Source organism: Capra hircus, chromosome 11 (assembly GCF_001704415.2).
Source record: "Capra hircus breed San Clemente chromosome 11, ASM170441v1, whole genome shotgun sequence".
Lineage (NCBI taxonomy): Eukaryota > Metazoa > Chordata > Mammalia > Artiodactyla > Bovidae > Capra > Capra hircus.
Window position 1 is genome coordinate 59,849,584 of NC_030818.1, and position 22,815 is coordinate 59,872,398.

The following is a 22,815-nucleotide window of genomic DNA, read 5'->3' on the forward strand; positions in this document are numbered from 1 at the left end:
CATGAAGAATCCTCCACCAGTTTTTTTCCAAACAAGACTTTCAAACCTGAAAAATCTTATGTCCTGGAATATGCACAGAAATGTATGGAAGTTTCTGACTGTGATAAAAGCCCAAACATGCCACTCCCATTATTCATGTGGAAAGCAAAAAATGTCAAGTTCTCAACTGTAACCTCTGATATTATAAGCATATATTACTTCAAATCATTTAATTTTACAGCTGGAAAATAACTTGGGAGGATCATCGAGCATAATCCTTATCTAATAAGAAGCAATGGTTTATGTGTTTAGAAATTGAAGAGGGACTTACCACAGTACAATGGCAATGAAATAAAAAATAAACATTTTCTGTTGGTATGGTAAGCCATGGCTCAAGCCACAAGTATAAAACAACAATAGTAAAGGAACCAGGACTTCACTGAAGTCCCTAAAAGTAAGCAGTGATGAAGTACAAAGGATCTATTTGGGACAGGAGTCAAACCATACTTATTAATTTCTGAAGTCACAGAACATGATCTAAAATGGTTTCATACCAAAATAAAACATTAAAGAATCTCTTTGGGTGGCAGTATTCAAATACTTCCATACTATCATTCTTAATTCACAGTTTATGATGTTTTAGGGATATTGCTGTTAAAAAAAAACTGTCCCATTCACCTCGAAATGTGCTATAAAGATGTCAAGATTTAAGTCAGGATTTCATAAATCCAGGTCAGTATCCCATTATAAAGATGATATGAAAAAGCAGGTCAAAGACGACATCTTAAAAAGCGATAGTCCAAGAAAGGGAACATGATTTAATAGAACGCCATCGAAAGTAGAGTAACCCCATTATAAAGTCCAGACAAACAAGCAACAAAGTAGTTAATAAGGCAGTATGTGAAAACCACATTAAAGAATTTCAAGACTAACTTTGCCCCTTGTTTCTTAAACCATGAGTACTTTTATCAAGGTAGTACAAAGGAAAAAGTTAAAATATTAATACCAGGCATCATCAAATCTTCATTTTAAAAAAATCTTTCCTATTTTAGAAGCAAATCTTTTATAAGGTATGCTTAGAATTTCAAAAGGTAAAGTCCTATGATTTTTAAAACTTGGTTTTTCCTGTGCTGTTATGTTTATGTTATTCCTTCTATTTTAATACTCATTACTTGCTACCATGTGATGAATTTAAAACAATGCATAAGAGCACATACTCAAATTTCATTCACTTCAAACAGGTCCAGATTAACTATGAGTTGATAAAAATTTTTCACAATATTTACTGGAGAAAGTTGGACTAGTCTGGTGTCTGCTTTCTCCCAAATAAAACCTTATTCTTCCCCTGCCCCCAGCATCTGCCTTGCAACACGATGAAAGCAGGAAACAAACCATTAGTGCATAATAAACTATTAAAGATTTGACACATTCCTCCTAATAGTCAACTAACAAAAATGCCAGGGATAATAAATTCTGAATTTACAATTCTTTAAAACACTTTCCTACCTTCACATTGGTTCCTTGGAAGAATCTTCCACCTTGTTTTTATCACATTTTCCAAAATCTGTAGTCCATAATACTGAAAATTGGAGAATAAAAGTATGTGAATATATTGCTATAAAACTGGCAATTTCCAGGATTCACAAATGGACAGACATTCACACATTTACATCTAAAGTTTCAAAAACAGTATGCTACCAAGTTTTAATTACATATATTAAACAAGGATCTATTCATTCGCCCATATACTGAATTTTCATGCATTTTCCTCATTTTATTGTTTACTACTCTATTTAACGTCCTGCTGTTTATACATGCTCACACCAGGAGGAAAAACCAAATAAAAAGCCCTTAGCAGCCAAATGGGCTAGGTCTGCAGAAGGAAAATGTAGCAGCCAGATATGAATTCACAGCATAAATGACTGCTTACAGGCTCACGTACTTTAACAAAACCAGGCTCCTAACAATTTAGCAGCTTGGATGTTCTCAAGCTTCCTACCATCTTCTAGGAGTTGTAAACTCTTGGCCAAGTATTAAAGTATTGTCACAGATACTTTCTATAGAAAGTGTTTACAAACATCACTGGTGTGTTACTTAAGGAGCAGCAAGACAGCCCACGGGTTTAATTTAAAAATTTAACCCCACCCTTATAGTTGCTATTTCTACTAATTTAAAGATAAACTTTTGTGCACAGTCAAAATAATACACAAATGCATGTTGCAATCTGTATCTACCTTTCAGGTATTTCTTCCAAGTATATAAATAACTAAAAGTGTAAATTAATAAATACAAATACATACCACTTTGAAGCCATTTTGTCCCCCCTGTTGATTACTCACTCTAAATAGTCAACAATATTTATAACAATTTATAAGGCTACAGGAGTTACTACCCAAAATTATTACCATGACCAATTAGTGTGGATAGACAGGAGGAAGAAAAGGGTCAAAATCGTTGTGGTATGTTTCAACTGGTTGAACTAGGGAAGAATCAGCTAGAATACCTGAAAGGCAAACTCATTCATATATAGACATATAACCTCAGATTGCAAGTTTTGGCTGAGAATAAGAGTTCATCTTTAAAATGGTTAGTCACCACACAATAAAATAGGAGCATTAGTATTTCAACCAAAGGGATCATGTGAATGCACACTTTATCCAAAGCACAATATAGACTGTCCCAAACTACATTGTGCTCAAACAATGTTTTTGCTGTTTTCTTTCATTTTTAACATTTTGTACTTTTTAAGGGAAATTTTGCCATTTAAACCCAAATCCTACATTTGCAGAACATTCCTTAAAAATACTTCATAAATAAAAACAAGGCCAAAGCAAAATTCTGAAATTATAAATTTGACGCTATCAAAAGTTTCATAATCAGCAGCAAATGGTGAAGCTTTCTATTCTCTTTAAAGGTGTAACTCTCAGACACATGAAAATAAACAAAGGTAAATTTCTCACTGACTAAAATTCTAAATTAACTTTAAAAACATACTACTCTAAACTTGCTTTAAATTAATTTTATAGTCATGAAGTCAAGAGGGGCTAAAGTTTTACCAAGTCAAAACAAATGCACTTCCTACTACATGGAATGAATATACATCCTCTTGCTAATTTTCAACCAATTACAAAGATCTTTAAGAAACTAAGAAACAAAACCCACCATAAATACACCAGTTAAGAAGTAATAATCTTAATGATAACTTCACCATATTCAGCTGATATATTTTTAGCTTACCCCTTTTTTAATCTAAGGATATCCCCCCTTTATTTTGCTGCATTCATTTATTTACTTCTGCCTTTGTATCTGATACTTTGTTACCTAAATTACCAATTTACTGACCTCTAGTCCTTTCTTCAACTGTAAAAAAGTAGCACAAGTTTGTTGAAGATACAATTCATATTTTCATCTTTCTGCTAGGAGGGCTGAAGTAGGAAGCCCAATAAAAGCTGTTTACAAGTAAGTTCAAAGGAAGACACAGATCACTTTCAGAATACCCTAAAACCCAATCTTTCCTAGACATTGAGACTTTACAAATGATGAGAATTCAGTTATTTGAAAAGGGAGTATTTTAATGAAAAAATCTGGAAGTGACAGCCAAATCTGAGGGCCAATGATAAACAACTACTTTGAAATATACATAAATAATCCAAATATCATTTTGAAGTATTACATTTCTGCTTTACATCTCAGGACTTGAGAAATCCACTGCTGAGTTATGAAGATGAGGGACAGATAACAGCAAAGACTACATGAAAAAAAAATAATAAATGCATGAAATGATCCCTATGGTAGAAATTTCTACTGAGCCCTTAGAAATACTTATTTTACGCATTGAATTCCCCTTTCCCCTCCCACCACCCATGAAACAAAAACAATTGATGAACAGAATTCAGTTAAAGGGAATCAAAAGGGTAGACCTTGTGGAGGCCTGCCGTCAAAGCCTAGCTGTGTCAGTTGCACAGGAAGACACCCCTTTTCTTCCTATTACAAGCAATCAACATAATGGAACATTATGATTAATATCAGGTAGTGTTAACATCTTTAAAGAAAAAAAAATGATTGCATAAAAGCCAAATGTCATAGTGCATAAATTTAGCACCAAATCATTTGTAATTTATGTAAATTGAAGAATTCTTTACCTGTTGCTTTCTTTCTGTTCCTCTAATCATCTCATTTTTCACAAGACAAATTTGAGTTTTTAAAAATACTGTTGATAAATCAACTTAAACATTAGTAATGTCTGTCAGTATAAAAAGCAAAATTTACCAGGCAAGCAAACAGGCAAACACTGTTATGTTACTTAAGGTTAGCACTTTGAGGAAGTTCTGGACTGTATTTTTGCCCTAAAATTTATAAGATGTCAAAACTAGTTAATATTTTAAAACTGTTAATTAACACAGTCTGATTTCAGAAACAGAGGTGAACATGGCTAATTTCTGTTTTAACACAATGTATACCAAGTGGAAACCTTGTGTGTATTTAAACAGAATGCCATGCATGGTATTTTATTACTTTAAGGCAGTTTAAAGAGAAGTGTGAATCATCAAGCCTAAACAGTCAAAACACATTTTGATCAACCTTTCTGTTCAAACTTAAGAAAGGACCCAAATGATAACATTTTCAACTGCAAATAAAAACTGAGTGCTGTCCCATTAAAAGCATCGGTACCATGGAGTTGGGTTTTACGCTGCCCACAAAACTTGGTTTTGGAGGTGCCTAGCCTGTGTTATATTGATCACTTGCCCAAAATAACACTTCTGATGTTTCATCTCTGAATAACATTCAGAATAACATTCAGAATTTATGCTGAGATCTGTACACATATTCTAAAAAGGAAAAAAACAAAAAACAAAAAAACCCCCAAAACAACAAAAAGAAAAAGCCACCTTGCATACTAGTCCCAATTACAAAACTTCATTCATAATTCTTAGGACTATTTGCAAGAATTAATTCTATGTTTAAGACTAAATTTTGAAATAAGTCAACATTATTAAATGATTTGAGATAACAAAGGCTAATACTAAAAATGAGATACCTTCCTCAAAGTTTATGACTGGAAGAAAAGAAGAAACAATGGATTTTAAAACCACCGCTTGCTTACTTTTGTGTTCATATTCTGTGAAAACTCCAAAATTGTGTCGACTCTTGTCCACGCATCAGGATGCTCCTTTAAATGTGTCAGTACTTCTTGAGCCATTCTTTGCTAAAATAGTACACAAAAACAATTTTAAGCTAACTTGTTCTTTTCAAAGGTATCAATCAAGCAAGACAAAAGTCCAAATATAAGAATGATTTTATCAACTTTTGGAAATACTGGGGGGAAAAAAAAACTCCTTACAGAAATAAAAATGTGTCCATTATCAGTCTTAAAACTTCAGTTAAGAATGGAAATATACCTCTGAAACACAGAAGTGTTTTTTCCCCTTCATCTCCCTTATTTGGTATTCTCAAAACTGAACTTAAATTCTATCAATTCTAACAAAGAGCTACTCTGACATAAAGGGGTTCTCAGCACACAATCAACCAAAAAAAAAAAGGTAACAGAAAAATTCACATCTACTAGATAAACTGTAATGGTATACTCCGGTTTGTAAGAGTCACCAAGGTATCTTTAATAGTATCTATAAAATTATATTTCATGGGAGACAGACAAAAGCTAAGTCTAAAGTCAGTCTACAAATCTCAAATACCTGTTGATACATACAAAACATTAAGACAGTCTCTTCGGTTTATGGTAAACAGACCTTTATCTGAAAAATCTTCTAATTTTATATATTAACTCCTAGCTTGAGATTTCTTTTTTGCTTTTGTATTTCTAAAATGCAAACCCAGAAATAATTTAACATACAAAAACATCATCTAGAACGTTAATAAAATAAGTGTTCTTAAAATCTGTCAATTCTAGATGCTGTTGTACACTTATTCTTTTAAATATCAGATCTAAAACTTATGGAACTTTGTACCTTTCTTAAATGCTATTTCCTTTGTTCCTTCTTTCTAGACAATCACTTTCATCATCTGATGTCTTTTCCTTGATTTTCACAGCATGTGTATGAATTTCATAAATATAGCTGTGTAGTTACTGAATTTTATATTAATAGTATACTATGGAAATCCTTCTGCAACTTGCTGTTTCCATTTGACAGTTTTTTCCCCTCCGCTTTACTGAGCTATGATTGACACCTGACAGTTTTAAAGATGTGGCCGTGTTGACATTATCTAGTTTCTTCATTTTAACTGCTAGTTTTTCGTATGATACGAACTCTATGTTTTACCAAAGGCTAAAAAGTCTACTGATTCCCGCTTACCCCCCCTTCACCCGCCAGGAAGCCAACAGGTTAATGCGTTTCACCTTTAAGGCTGATCTGTAGCTCAACTGGATCCTAATTATCTTTTGCCTGTTTCTACCACATGTCGTAACCAAAAAAAAAAAAAAGTAGTTAGTTATCCTTCTGGTTAGATCATTTAGTTGATCAAGGGTTTGATTCTATGGGTAATTAATAAGAAATCATCAAAAAGGCAGGAGAAAAGCATTCTTATTTAAATCATCTCTGACAGAGACATCTCATAATATTAAGTTGGCTTTTATTCCAATTTACAAAAAAATCATTCTTCTCTTGTAGCTTTGATGTTAAGAAAGAAGTCTTTTCCTCAGGGAACAGATATCACATTCATGACTTTTTTCTCATGTATCAACGAGCAATACACACTGCTTATTGTTTTAAAGAAAACTTTGTGACAAATACTCACTAAATTAGGTAATGGTTCTGTACTCTAACAATAACACGAGAAACACTGTGGAACTTGAAAGAAAAATCAGGTGCCTGGGTTTCACTCTAAGGGTCCAGGATTAGAGCCAGAGTGTAGTCTTGAAATACAACTATACATTTTTTAATTTGATTTCACTAAAGCACTGATGGCTTTAGAGGGTTCTAACTGTATTAGATAATAACCAACCAACAAAAGCAGAAAAAATAGTCATGTGAATTATTTAGGGTCAAAGCCCATTTTAGCAGTGTTTTGATTCTTCCCCTGAGAATATCTAACTAGAGACAATATCCAACTAGATAAAGACTTGAATGCAGTATAGTAACCCATATTAAGAGGATAAGGTGTATTAAACATCCATGCCTAGAAAGTTATTTGGTCATGATACAACTTCATCAGTTTTGAAGTGATGAGTATTCTACATATTATAAATGAATACTTTCCACAGTATTACTTTCATTTCAAACTCTGCATAAATCATGTTCCTTCCTTTTATATCATTCATTCTGTCATACTTTTACTCTCAAAAGTTACTTCTAGTATTTGCATCCTTTTAAAAAACTGTCCTAATCCCACTATCCCCTTATATAACATATTCTTTTCTTAACTTAAAAGCCCAGGAGGGGTTAAAAGACACAAAAGGAAACCAAAGGGAAAATCTGGCATCTCCCTGTGCTCCTAACTGAATGGTCAAAGTATTTTAGTTGCTAAGCAATAGATAAAAGAGTTCAAGACACTTAACACAGTATTGAAGAAAACACCCAACTCTATCATGTTTTTTTCTCCTGGAGGCCTACTTGGCTAAAAATGTTTATAACAGAAGGTAGTCCTAATATTACAGTGCTAAAATTTTACTATACTACCCATCTAAGCAAAAGTTCTACCTACACTCTTCTAATAATTTCTCTCCAAAATTATGTTATCATTTTTAAAAAGTTAGGCTACATAAAGGTGAGTTTGAAAGCTTAATTAGCATAATTTCTAGTTGCTATTTTAAGTACATATTTTATGACAAACCAAAACCAAACACTCCCCAACAAACCATATATTAAAACAATGAGTTTATATCACATACATGTGCATTTACATCACATGTCTTCTTTACTATACTTTCAAAAGTACCCTTAAAGTAGCAGTCACTGGTAACAAGTGCTTTACAAAACCTCATCACTAACCCTCCAGTCTCTTCCAAGGTAGGGAACACTTTGTGGATGAGACTCCAAAGAATGACCAGAAACCTTACTGGAATAAAATTAAGACATCTAACATTAAAACAATGCTTTCCAAACTGTTTATCCAAAATAAAAACCCTCAAAGAGGTGGTATATAAAAAACCGACTGAACAAGGAAGTTTAAAGATACCCCAACAGAAAAGGGGTTCTTAGCTGCCTTTAGGCTCTAAGCCTGTTTCCTAATCTATAACAAGTATCAACTTACTGATTATCTTTATACAATTGATTTGTCCTATGAGAGATCTAACTAAACATAAAATTTTTACTTTTGAGAAAGTTAATTTTGCTTTTATAAATGTGAAAATATTTGTAAAAACTTTTCTAAATCTACTCTCTATTCAGAAATCAAATTTAAAACAAAATCACTATATCTCAACACTATGAAACATTACTAATAGTAGTATTACACCCTATTCTTCATAACCACTATTCCAATTATAAGCGTAGAGCCCTGGTCTTTTTAGTCATCATACTTTTAGACACTGTGAACCAGGTTAAAAAAGAACAAAGACTAGACAGCAGTGGTAGCTTAATAATGTGATAAAATTAAACATCAATCTTCCTAGTGGCTTACAGACTTGTGCTTCTAATACAAAGTTGAACCCAACCTTGTTGTTGTTGTTCAGTCACTAAACATGTGACCCCATGGACTGTAGCCCTGCCAGGCTCCCGTGTCCATGGGATTTCACGAGCAAGAATACTGGAGTGGATTGCCATTTCCTTCTCCAGGGGATCTTTCTGACCCAGGGATGGAACCTGTTTCCTGCATTGGCAGGCAGATTCTCTACCACTGAGCCACATACCCCTCACTTCATGCATTTCAATCTTACTTTCATACTTTCTTTCCAAAGCAGCTGTTTTGCATACATCATGTTGGGATGAAATGGAGCTTAAAACTTCATGTTGAACATATAATCATCAGGAAACAACTACTACATGGTAAGTGTAGTAAATACAGATACTTTTCAGAATGCTTTTGATCAAAAGTCCCTAGGAGTGTAAAACTGCACTAACAAGCTTACAAAATCACTGAAGAGTTATTTTTTCCACTCATACAACTTACATGGTCCTCAATGTTAGATTTCAGAAGGGAACAGAAATACTTATATACTTGCTAATATTTATGTACCATGATTTTTAGACTATCTTCTATGTCCACCTTTTAGAGGTTTCTAAAAATTATGAAAGTAGCCAGGGTTTAATTAGGCAAATATTCAATATAACTCAGTATCTTAAAGATACACTATCTCCCAGAAATGTACTTTCTGGCAACAAAATTGTACTAGTAAGGTATCCGTCACATCACTTTAAAAGATCTTTCTAACGCCAAAGCAAAAACTTTTACTCATTTAGAACTTTACATTATTAAGTCCACAAGGTGAAGACTCAAGATTGTTGTTTCTTGTAACATATAAAAGTTGAAATTTACAAACACTTCTGTTTAGGGAAAAAAAACCTCAATGCCTTAAACTTATCAAAACATTGTATGTTAAGACAATCTCCTCCTTTAACAGTAGCACTTTTACATGTGCTAAAATTCAGACACTTGGTATTGTTGGATTTCTAAAATAAGTTTTATCTGTGAAGTACTTCTACAATTTAAATGTTTCAAAATAGAAGACTCTATTAATTCCAATATATAGAGGACATACAACTTTTAATATCTACAAAATATTTAATACATTGTGATCTTTCAGTAAATGGGATAAAGGTTGCTGAAGGACAGAACAAAAATATTCCAAAACGTTTCACTCTAAACCGTTTGAAAATATAATGTGATTTATTTTTACAGACCACCTCTCAGAGTTAATATATATTAATTCCAACTTAATACAAACTATGGAACACTCCTTTAAATGGTGGTAATTTCAAGTTTTATTCTAAACCCGGCAACTATTACGCTGCAATAATATTTTGGTCAGCTACTTTACCTGGGCTCCTTCTCCATGGTATAAGCAATTCACCACATTGTCTAAAAGGTTGATATCCAGTTTTTGGCTGAAATCGAGCAGCTGACGAGCTGCATGGTCTGCTAACATTGTCATAATTGCTGGCATAGATTACTGAAAATAAAGAAAAAAAATTTTAAGGCGCCTATGACATTATCAGTCAAAAAGTTTTTACTCTAGTTATTTCCCTTTCACCATGTTCTTACAAATACTTTACTTTGTATTTTGGAGATTTTTACCTAAACAACTGAGATAGTAAAAGCAAATCCTGAAGCTACTTAGGTACTCCATAACTACACCGATTATTAGGATCTACTTTATTTTTAGACCTGAGAAAAATCTTACTGTTCTTTCTACTAACATGCATATAAAGTTATCTTAACCCGTTTTAAAAAATTATTAAAGGATTTACGGCCCTAAAACATGATACAGTTCAAAGTCCTGATCTCAACTTTTTAAATGGAGATAAAGTTCATATGGATGTCCCCCTCTTCCTAAGCAGGTTCTTTCAGCTCAGTAAAAGTTCACTTTCCCTTATTTCATGCTACTTTAATTTTAAAAACATATCTAAGACACTAAAAACTAAATGTGGTATCGAAGTTTTCCTATATATAGCAATGATTTGCAGGAACTACAAGTCTAACCAATCTCATACTCTTAACTTATATAGAATTTACTTCTACATACAATGAAACCATCTATATTGTTTCTTCTTTGAATAAATGTGGGAGTTTAAATTACAAGTGTACAAGCTCCTTGAACATATATGGTCTGGAAAACAAAAAAAAAACTTCATAGTAATATCTAAAGATTTTTTAGAAAAATTTCCAGGTATTCACTAGCAAAGCAAAAAGCTTGCCAACTATCCCGACAACACACCCTGCGAAAAAAATCAAATTCTACCATAACAGAAAAAGGAGCTTCTTCACATCAAATAATGTACTGGCTGAAATCTACTGGTTCACATGCAGTGGTACCCTTTTAAGAGGATTCTACTCCAAGGGGCTGGCACATGTGCACATTTTTATTGTCCAACAGTATAAAATATCTTTCCCTTTACTTTTCTTCAAAGTCAAGTGATGCTTAAGTCTGGCTAAATCAGTACTCAACCTTTTTTGGGTCAAGATGCCTCACATCAAACGAACAGGATGGCTCTTGCCAATTTAAAAAAAATTCACAACTTCATATACAATTACAGACAGACTATTCAGGATATTCCGAAAGCCACACATGAAACCTTGGGTTAAACACTCCTGGTTTACAATACTTAGACCCAACAAGGTCATATGGTCGTCTCTACTTCTCCCCCTCTTTTTAACCTTCCAAGACCAGGAAATAGGGTGGCTAACCGGATTACACTGGATCTGAACAAACTAGCTTGTTAGGAAAAAGGCTTATTTCTTAGGTATTTTACAACAGTTTAAAAACGTTCTTAACGGCAGCAATTTCAATTTTTAACTCAAATGTTCTAATGATATCAACTACAACAAAGTCTGAAGGATCAGTTAGGTTAGATACAACGTAAAGGTTGAGGAATTATGAATTTAAGAATTAAGTCTTTCCATCCACTATTGACAGTGGTGAGACTTCAAAATTTTCTACAGTAGTTATTAAATGTATTTCAAATACAAAATATGGGACACACAATATTTGATCTAAATACTAATAAAAATATATCTACTGCACAAATGTCAAACGTAAATTCTCCCCATTCGAGTGCCATACAATTTTAAAAATAACGATCTTAAAAATTAATAACCAAAACCAAAAAAAAGTGACTCAAACAGTTTTCAAGTACACTGTCCTTACAAATTCCTTCGAAACAAATTCCTGTGAAAAGATCAGGTTCAGAATAGAAGCTTGTGTTAAATACAGCAGGCCATGCCACCCTTGAAACTAGCTACTATCTCCGAAATGACCTACCTATTCTTTACCTGTTAGTACAGAAATGGCGGCTTTCTGGTCAATGCCAAGCACATTTAGTCTCCCAAATCAAATAGCTTCCAAAACATTCTTTCCACTAACAGCAGTGTCCCACACGCTTAAGATGTACAATCAGGCAGATAGCAAAAAAGCCATAGAGGGAGAGGCAAGAGGCAAGAGAGACCACAAAAGCCTTTTCTTCTTGAGACATCCAATCCTAAATTCCACTCACAGTATAGTAAATATAAAGTATTAGCCACCCATGTGGTGACTCCACAAGTGACGACCAAAATACCTCCACTGCCACTTCAAACTGAAGAGGCAGGCAGCTACACACTGCGGGTTCCCATCCCAAAACCAGAAAATCATAACCGCTGCTTTATGATAACTACATAGTAGGCCAAAAAAGCAAGTCTCTACAAGGAGAAACTGCTACTTTAGGTGTGTGAGCAACTGCCTGCTTCATTCAGTAGAAACACACCTCACTAAGGCCCGCCCTCCCCCTCTCTTCCCACCCGAAGCGAAGTGCAGCACTTCTAACTATAGCAGACTGGAGCACGCTCTCACCCCGCCCATACTCGGGAGGAGGCATTTAGACCAGGCGCCTGAAGTTCACCGCCCCATTCTCTATGCAGCATGGCCTCTGCGTGATCAGAGGAGGTCCGCGTCGGGCAAATCTTTTAATACTTCCTCCAGGACACCATTTCCTCCCGCCCACCCCAAACTCAGGCATCGGAATAAAGCAGAATCAGGGTATCACCTACTGTACAATGCCAGCAGTAAATGAGTTGATCACTTTTAACTCACCCAAGTCCCCCGAAACAAACTACAGCACGGAACCTCATCTGCAGATGCCTGAAAAAGCAACTAACCTTCCCTGCTTCTATTTCTACTCTTAAAAAACCAAGAGATTCTGAGTTTACCTGCAGGAGGAGCAAGGACTCCACAGCCCCTCCCTCCCGCGATCCCAAGCTCTCCACCGAAGGGCCACGTGATGCAGGCGGACGTTTCAATGCTGCTGCACTAAATATTTCTGGAAACTTCCACTCCTAATAATTTACAGAAATGTTCCTAAAATCTCCCCAAGTTCTCCCCAGCCCACCGGGCTGAGAGAGGCCCTTCCACCCCCGCGCAGGGCCCGACTTCACTATTTCGCTCCTTGCCTTCCGCCACCGTTCCCCGTACACACGAGTGACCCAGCCAGCGCTCCCCTTCCGCGGCCACCTCCCCGCCTCCATCCCCCAGCAGCAGCAGAAGCGGCTCCATTCAATCGCAAGCTCTGCTGTGGGCCCCCCGCCGCCTCCCCGGTTCGCCTCCAGCGGCCGCCGCCGCCGCCGCCGCGCCCCACGCCAGCCTCCTCCCGCCCAGCCGCGCCGCCGCCCGACCCTCGGCCCCGAAGACACAGTCGACTTACCCAGAGATTGAACCAACTGCTTCTTCCTTCCTTGTTGGGGTATTAGGGCCAGGGAGGACGGGGAGGGGGGAGAGGGGAGGAAAATCAAGGTGGGTTTCACAGTTTTCCCACCTTAAAAAAGAAATTTACAAACGGAGAGGATAAGGGCAAAAAAAAAAAAAAGCTCAACAATATTTACTATTTCGGGGACACCTCCCGCCGACACGCACACTCACCCGCCCCCCCCAAAAAAGGGAATTAATCTGTGGATAAATGCTCCCGCCTGGCTGGGGAGTGAGAGAAGGGGGAGGGGAACGGGGTCAAGTCCCAAAGATTCAGCCCCAGGGGGACCCTCCAGCCACAGGCGGCAGCAGGAGCGGCAGGAGTAGGGGCTGTAGAGTCCACACGGCCGGGGGACGCTCTGCTGCCAGTTGCAGTCCGATTTCCCCCCACCAAAATACGGCTCCCTCTCTCACGCGGCTCCGGCGCTGGCCCCCCCCACCCAGGCTCGCCTAAACTTTCCCCCCTTCTCCTGCTCCTCAGCGACTGGTGGTTCCCCCCTCCCCCTCTGGGTGGTTGCACGGACTGCAGCAGCAAAGACTGGAACAGGCACCGCCGCCCGGGCTGTAGCTACTGTTGCTCTTGCTGATGCTGTAGCTCCCGCTGCTCCTGCCGCGGCCGCTGCAGCCGCTTCTCCCCCTCCTCCTAGTGCCTCAAACTCGGAACCGGTTGAAACCGGTTCAGACTGGGAGATTCCATCTCGGTTGAGTTTTCAGCCCATGGCGCCGCGGAGCGTTTGGAACCTGGGCCTCCGCCCCCAGCCCGCTCGCCCATTGGCCGGTTCCAGCCACAGCCGCGCCATCAGCGTACCTTCTATTGGTCAGGCCGCCTGTCAATCCCACTTCAAGGCGCCACACAAGCCCGCTGCTTAGGCCCCCGCCTCTTTCCAGCAGCGATTTGCCCGCAGAGTGGGGGAGGGGAAGTGGGGCGGGTCGCAAAGGAACGAGGAGCGGGGTGGAGGAGAAGGAGGTGGGACGAAGAGTTGAGCCGAGCAGAGAGGAGAGCGAAGAGAAGCCGTGCAGAGGATTGGTTCCAGAGAGCTGTCAATCAAGTGTGACCCGCCCTCGACATCCCGCCCCCTCTCGTCGCTCCCCCTCCCATTGCTTAGCCCGCAGGCCCGGCCTTTCCGGCCCGCTCATTGGCTGGGCGCCTTTGGTGACGGAGGGAGTGGGGCGCAGCTCGTGAGCTAGTGGTGGCGCGAGTTTGAGCGCGGCGCGCGCCAGCCAGCATTCTCTCCGCTTCTTTCAGACCCGCGCTGGCCCGCCCCCGCCGGGTCCCGCCAACCTGCGGGCCTGAGCCCGCCGGGATCCGGACCCGCCCCCTCAGATGGGGGCTGCGCTCCTAAAAGAGAGTGCACACCCAGCTGTGTTTTTCTTCGGGGAAGGGTGGGGTGGAAAAAGGGAGCGAAAAGACCTCAGTGGAGGCCAACTGTAGGCCCCAGACCGCTCTAATCCATTTTAAATGCCTGGTTTGGGGACCAGAATGTTGAGAAGGTGCGCCTCGTAATTTTCTCAGAGATGTAGAAAAGGTACCTAAATAGTTCGTGGTCAAGTCTTTTTCAAATTTACCTCGGTGTCTCCCCAGGTTGAATGTGGCCTCTTCAACAAGGAATCCTTCCTAAAAATTAAGACACTATATAATCCCTGTAATTGGCTTAACATCGCGTGTTTTTGCTGGGTAAGCTTCCATGCCAACCACCCTTGATCTTCCCCTACCCTAGGTTTTTTCTGTCAGCATAACTGTCCTTTGCTTACTTCATCATCACCAAATAGTATTTTCTATGAAAGTCACATGCACGTGGCCCTTCACATGATTGCCTCTCTTGTCCCCAAGTGCCCATCAAGTGCTTTACTGATTGTTCTTTGCTGAAGAAATAGCAAGCAGCCCACCAAATTTTAGTAGGCCCATTGTGCCACCAAGAGGTTGATAAATGGTTTATTAAATCACAATTTTCTTCACCAAATTCTCACAGTGGACTGAAACAATTCCCTCGCCTTCCACTAGATGTACCAAAATGATACTGGATTCCTTTCAGACCTAAAATTTTTATTCATTGCCTAACTGAATTATAGCAAACCAAGTTGTATAATATACATGATATACACACTGCTGCTGCTAAGTCGCTTCAGTCGTGTCCGACTCTGTGCGACCCCAAAGACGGCAGCCCATCAGGCTCCCCCGTCCCTGGGATTCTCCAGGCAAGAAGATGAGTGGGTTGCCATTTCCTTCTCCAGATATCACTTGGAATACTTAACATTCTATTACCATAAAAACTTTTAAAAAGTTTTTCCCTCCACATTTTCAGCTCTTAGAACAAACAGGTCACTCCTTTTTTTTTTTTTTCCTTAGATGACAGAATAATAGGAATAAAAACTGACTGGTCCTAAGACCTGGCTTTGCTCAGAATGTGATCTTAAGGAAGTCACTTCACCTCTTTGGCCCTCAGTTTCTTTCTCATCCATTCATGCCTCTCATCCATGTAAGAGTCAAACAGATGTGAATGAGCAGTGAGACCCATAAAGCACTTAGTGGATTGTAAAGGTCGAATTAGCCCAGCTTGCTGACCCCTTCTTTGGCTGTTTTCATCCCATGTTTAAATCATAGCCCTTAAGTCATATTTGTCTGACCGTAGTGAATCAGATGTAAATATTTAGCCAATTATTTTTGCCTAAAGTTAGCCAAAAAGTGCGAGGAATGACAGGAGCAGACGATTATGTTTGATCACTGTATTTTAAGAATCAAATTCAGAACAAAGTTTTGACATATTTCTAATACTTTTTTCATTGTGTTCATTTGTTGGAATCAGACAGGTTTCAAGCCTTGGAGTGGGATAGGAATAAGGAAGTGTAAGTAAATTAGTATTGAGTGTCTGCCTGCTGTCTAGCAGGCTGTTAGAGACTTTTCCGTACAATATTTCACTTAATTCTTACAGCAACCCTGGGAAGTAGTCTTTTTCAGATCCCACTCTTGCTCCCTACCACCCTCTATCAAGCACACTTATGCACAGATACATACAACCCCACAGTAACTTGAGACAATTTAGAACCTATGTTTGTGTTCTTTTTGCTAGTTCACATTGTCTCACAAAACAGTAATACAAAAATAAGAGGAACAGAAACCCATAAATTCCTTTTCACGACTTGTCACTTATTTCCATTAAAATTTTTTTTAATTTAAAAAGTAACACACAATTGTGGTTAACAACTCAAACAGTGAAGGGGAAGGTAATGTTGGTACCTGTGGGTTGGAAAGATGCGATTTCTTTCACATAAAAGCATACCATTAACTATTAAGCAATTAGAATCAGAAAAGGAAGTAAAATAAAGAAAAAGTTGATACTGATCCATTCATTCAACAATATTATATTGAGGTCCCAGTAATTGCTTGTCACAGACCTAAGTGCTAATGATTTGAGAGGGAGCAAATTCTACCAAAATCTCCATTTTTATTGAACTTTGAGTTTAATGCAGAACACTGGGAGTAAATAACAAGTCAAAAAATGATATATTGTACAGTGATAAGTGCTAAGGTTAAAAATGAATCTAGGTACTTTCCAGGTGGTTCAGTGGCTAAGACTCCATGCTCCAAATGCAGGGGGCCAGGGTTTGATCCCTGGTCAGGGAACTAGATCCTACCTGCTTCAGCTAAGAGTTCACCAGCTGCAACTAAAAGGTCCCATATGCCACAACTAAGACCTGGCACAGACAAATAAATAAAAATAAATGAATCTGGATATTGGAGAAGGGAATCAAGGGATGGTACATTTTAGATAGAGTGATTGAAGAATGTTACATACCTAGAATGTAACATTCAATAAAAAACCTGAAGGAAATGAAGGAGGAAGTACCGGTAAGTATTTGCGAGATGACCTTTATAGGAAAATGGAAAAATAAAGAGCTGTAGGCAAGTGCAGGTTTGGTGCAGTATTTACACTATGAGTTAGAGCCAGTTCAACTGATTCCTGGTAGCCAATTGTTAACTTTTCAAGAATTTTGCAAGCTGGTTGTCAAACATAGTCATTATTAAAAAATTAAACTATGTAAACTTCAGTTCAGTTGCTCAGTTGTTTCCGACTCTTTGCAACCCTATGAATCACAGCATGCCAGGCCTCCCTGTCCATCACCAACTCCCGGAGTTCACTCAAACTCATGTCCATTGAGTCGGTGATGCCATCCAGCCATCTCATCCTCTGTCGTCCCCTTCTCCTCCTGCCAACAATCCCTCCCAGCATCAGAGTCTTTTCCAATGAGTTAACCCTTCGCGTGACGTGGCCATAGTATTGGAGTTTCAGCTTCAGCATCCGTCCTTCCAATGAATACCCAGGACTGAGCTCCTTTAGAATGGATTGGTTGGATCTCCTTGCAGTCCAAGGGACTCTCAAAAGTCTTCTCCAATACGATAGTTCAAAAGCATCAATTCTTTGGCGCTCTGCCTTCTTCACAGTCCAACTCTCACATCCATACATGACCACAGGAAAAACCATAGCCTTGACTAGACAAACCTTAGTCAGCAAAGTAATGTCTCTACTTTTGAATATGCTATCTAGGTTGGTCATAACTTTTCTTCCAAGGAGTAAGTGTCTTTTAATTTCATGGCTGCAGTCACCATCTGCAGTGATTTTGGAGCCCCCCAAAATGAAGTCTGCCACTGTTTCCACTGTTTCCCCATCTATTTCCCATGAAGTGATGGGACCAGATGCCATGATCTTAGTTTTCTGAATGTTGAGCTTTAAGCCAACTTTTTTCACTCTCCTCTTTCACTTTCATCAAGAGGCTTTTTAGTTCCTCCTCACTTTCTGCCATAAGGGTGGTGTCATCTGCATATCTGAGGTTATTGATATTTCTCCCAGCAATCTTGATTCCAGCATGTGCTTCTTCCAGCCCAGCGTTTCTCATGATGTACTCTGCATAGAAGTTAAATAAGCAGGGTGACAATATACAGCCTTGACGTACTCCTTTTCCTATTTGGAACCAGTCTGTTGTTCCATGTCCAGTTCTAACTGTTGCTTCCTGACCTGCATACAGATTGCTCAAGAGGCAGGTCAGGTGGTCTGGTATTCCCATCTCTTTCAGAGTTTTCCACAGTTTATTGTGATCCACACAGTCAAAGGCTTTGGCATAGTCAATAAAGCAGAAGTAGATGTTTTTCTGGAACTCTCTTGCTTTTTCCATGATGCAGCAGATGTTGGCAATTTGATCTCTGGTTCCTCTACCTTTCGAAAACCAGCTTGAACATCTGGAAGTTCACGGTTCACGTATCACTGAAGCCTGGCTTGGAGAATTTTAAGCATTACTTTACTAGCATGTGAGATGAGTGCAATTGTGCAGTAGTCTGAGCATTCTTTGGCATTGCCTTTCTTTGGGATTGGAATGCAAACTGACTTTTCCAGGCCTGTGGCCACTGCTGAGCTTTCCATATTTGCTGGCATATTGAGTGGAGCACCTTCACAGCATCATCTTTCAGGGTTTGAAATAGCTCTACTGGAATTCCATCACCTCGACTAGCTTTGTTTGTAGTGATACTTTCTAAGGCCCACTTGACTTCATATTCCAGGATGTCTGGCTCTAGTTGATAATCACTCAACTATGATTATCTGGGTCGTGAAGATCTTTTTTGTACAGTTCTTCCGTGTATTCTTGCTACCTCTTCTTAATATCTTCTGCTTCTGTTAGGTCCATACCATTCCTGTCTATGGAGCCCATCTTTGCATGAAATGTTCCCTTGGTATCTCTAATTTTCTTGAAGAGGTCTCTTGTCTTTCCCATTCTGTTGTTTTCTTCTATTTCTTTGCATTGATCGCTGAGGAAGGCTTCTTATCTCTCCTTGCTATTCTTTGGAACTCTGCATTCAGATGCTTATATCTTTCCTTGTCTCCTTTGCTTTTTGCGTCTCTTCTTTTCACAGCTATTTGTAAGGCCTCCTCAGATAGCCACTATTAAGTAAATAAGTTATATTAAAAACAAAGGTAATAAATACTCAAAATTTATCACTTCTTAATTACTTCATTTTAGTATTATCTATGCTCTTGGTGGGTCAGACAGTAAAGCGTCTGCCTACAATGTGGAGACCCAGGTTGGATCCCTGGGTCAGGAAGATCCTCTGAAGAAGGAAATGGCAACCCACTCCAGAATTCTTGCCTGGAAAATCCCATGGACAGAGGAGCCTGGTAGGCTACAGTCCATGGGCTCACAAAAAGTCAGACACGACTGAGTGACTAAACTTTCAGCTTTCGCTTTCATGCTCTTGACATTATTTACATCAATGGTATTTGCATAATGAAAATACTATATAATGATGTGCTATGGCAAATCTTCACAACTTCATAACCTGTGACAATCACTGGTAGCTTGAAATTGACCATAATGGGAACACTTATACCGTGGAAGTCAGTTATAGCAACAAAGGGGCTGGATATATAGGGCCTTACTCTAGGCTGTTGAAAATGCTTTGACTTGTTTTCTTAGTGAGATTGGGAACCAAGTGTTTGAAATCAGATAAGATGACTTGACCTGACTTCAAATTATAACAGGATCACTCTAGATGTTATGAAGAGACTAGACTAGGAAGCATGATTAGAAAAGGAGACATGTATTAGAAGACTCTGCATTATTCCAGGGATAGAAGTGGTAGTCTTAGAAGTATTCAAAGTCTGAATGTATTCATATTTTGAAAGGAGAGTCAAAAGAACTGTATTGAATTGGGATATGTGAAGGAGAGGATTTGTGGATGACTCAATGGATTTTTGGCTTCAGTGACTGGAAAGGTGTAGTTTCCATTTTCTGAGATGGGCTTCTGGAGACACAAGTTAAAGTGAATGGGGCCAAATTAGGATCTCAATTTCTCACCATCAGTCCTTAAAGGCAGGGGCTTTGTGCCAACTTCTTAGTTGAGCTTGAGAACTATTTGTTGAATTCACGAATTAATCTTTTTTGGCTTTTGTAATAGAACAAAGTCCTGGAAATTAATGTTGATGAGAAGATGTTACCAGATGTGAAGTTCTGTGACTCTCTGACTCTGGAGAGTCATAAAAGGAGAAAAGCTCCTAGATATCACTCCGAACTAGGTCCGCTTTCCTTTCTTTAGTTCTCATCACTTAGCAGTGACACTGCTCGACAGCTTTCTGGTTGTCTAGTTGTTTCTAGTTGTCTGATCAGAAGCAGAAAACTTAAAAAGAAGAAAAGAATAGTAATATATTACCAAATTTTGATGACATTTAATCAAAATTATGTTTCAAAACCTTACTCTCTTATAATAAACTGAAAATAGGTTCTAATAAGAGTAAAAAATGATCTGTCACACACTCTTGACTTTGGAAGAAAAGAACATAGCAAAGTTAGAGGGCCCATTTCAGTGGTTCTCAATGGGGGCAATTTAATCCCCAAGGAGATATTTAGCAAAAAAAAAAACATTATTGGCCAATGCCAGAACCAAACAGAGGACATTACATGCCCACGTAGATCAGAAAGTGTAAGTAATAATATTAGGTTGATGAAAAAGCAATTGTGGTTTTGGACTGTGAATTTTAAATCATTATAACTAGGCTCAAAATATCTTTATTAATCAGAATAGGAACCATTACAATCAACACATATTTTTGCCAATGAGAAATAAGTTTGTTTATTCCTGTAGCATAAAAATCTGTGCTTTGGATTCAGTGAAGTTTTGGAAAGCATTTCCTGCATCTTGCGGGTTGTGGAAACATTTTTCCACCATTTTTCCTGCAAAAAGTTGTCGAAATGCTCAAAGAAGTGGTGGTCGGCTGGCTAGAGGTCAAGTGAATTTGGCAAATGAGGCAAAACTTCCTAGTTCAATTCGTTTAACTTTCAAAGTGTTGGTTGTGCAACGTGCAGTCAGGTATTGTCCTGGAGAAGAATTGGGCCCTTTCTGTTGACCAAAAGCAGTTTTCAGTGCCTCTTATCAATTTGCTGAACATATTCTCGGATGTAACAGTTTCGCCGGGATTCAGAAAATTGTAGTGGGTCAGATGGGCAGCAGGCCACCAAGCAGTGACCATGATCTTTTTTTTGGTGCAAGTTTGGCCCTAAAAAGCGTTTTGGAGCTTCTTTGAGGTCTAACCACTGAGTGGTTGTCACTGGTTGTCGTATAAAATTCACTTTTCACTGCCTGTCACAGTCCGATTGAGAAATGGTTTGTTGTTGCTGCATAGACTAAGAGAAGACAACACTTCAAATGACAATTTTTTTTGATTTTCAGTCAGCTCATGACACACCAGCTTATCGAGCTTTTTCACCTTTCCAATTTGCTTCAAATGCCAAACAACCATAGAATGGCTGACGTTGATTCCTTTGGTAACTTCTCGTGTGGTTGTAAGATTGGCTTTGGCGATTCGTTTCAGTCGGTCATTGTCAACTTCTAATGGCCGGCTGCCGCACGTCTCATCTTCACAGCTGTCCTCTCCTTTGCAAAGGTCAATGGAGAAATAACTCCAGAAAGAATGAAAGGATGGAGCCAAAGCAAAAACAATACCCAGCTGTAGATGTGACTGGTGACAGAAGCAAGGTCCAATGCTATAAAGAGCAATATTGCATAGAAATCTGGAATGTCAGGTCCGTGAATCAAGGGATTTTGGAAGTGGTCAAACAGGAGATGGCAACAGTGAACGTCCACATTCTAGGAATCAGTGAACTGAAATGGACTGGAAAGGGTGAATTTAACTCAGATGACCATTATATCTACTACTGCAGGCAGAATCCCTCAGAGAAATGGAATAGCCATCATGGTCAATAGAAGACTCTGAAATGCAGTACTTGGATGCCATCTCAAAAACGACAGAATGATCTCTGTTCGTTTCCAAGGCAAACCATTCAATATCACAGTAATCCAAGTCTATGCCCCAACCAGTAACGCTGAAGAAGCTGAAGTTGAATGGTTCTATGAAGACCTACAAGACCTTTAGAACTAACACCCAAAAAAGATGTCCTTTTCATTATAGGGGACTGGAATGCAAAAGTAGGAAGTCAAGAAACACCTGGAGAAACAGCCAAATTTGGCCTTGGAATATGGAATGAAGCAGGGCAAAGACTAATAGAGTTTTGCCAAGAAAATGCACTGGTCATAGCAAACACCCTCTTCCAACAACACAAGAGAAGACTCTACACATGGACATCACCAGATGATCAACACCAAAATCAGATTGATTATATTCTCTGCAGCAAAAGATGGAGAAGCTCTATACAGTCAGCAAAAACAAGACCAGGAGCTGACTGTGGCTCAGATCATGAACTCCTTATTACCAAATTCAGACTGAAATTGAACAAAGCAGGAAAAACTGCTAGACCATTCAGGTATGACCTAAATCAAATCCCTTATGATTATACAGTGGAAGTGAGAAATAGATTTAAGGGTCTAGATCTGATAGATAGAGTGCCTGATGAACTATGGATGGAGGTTCGTGACATTGTACAGGAGACAGGGATCAAGACCATCTCCATGGAAAAGAAATGCAAAAAAGCAAAATGGCTGTCTGGGGAGGCCTTACAAATAGCTG

At 38.7% G+C, this 22,815-nt stretch overlaps 1 protein-coding gene across 3 annotated transcripts in view; it reads right to left on the minus strand.

Moving 5' to 3' along the window:
- Positions 1 to 14,052, minus strand: part of XPO1 (exportin 1) — a 43,487-nt gene extending 29,435 nt beyond the window's left edge. The window contains exons 1-4 of one of the 3 annotated variants that reach the window (XM_018055403.1): positions 13,269 to 14,052; positions 9,914 to 10,045; positions 5,084 to 5,185; positions 1,486 to 1,558 (exon numbers count right to left, since the gene is read on the minus strand). In XM_018055403.1, coding sequence (XP_017910892.1) covers positions 1,486 to 1,558; positions 5,084 to 5,185; positions 9,914 to 10,039 — 301 coding nt within the window. In that variant the 5' untranslated portion in view covers positions 10,040 to 10,045; positions 13,269 to 14,052. Of the gene's footprint in view, positions 1 to 1,485; positions 1,559 to 3,899; positions 3,963 to 5,083; positions 5,186 to 9,913; positions 10,046 to 12,777; positions 12,797 to 13,268 lie in introns of those variants that run through there. The other 2 variants (XM_018055404.1, XM_018055405.1) reach the window with 2 other exon arrangements.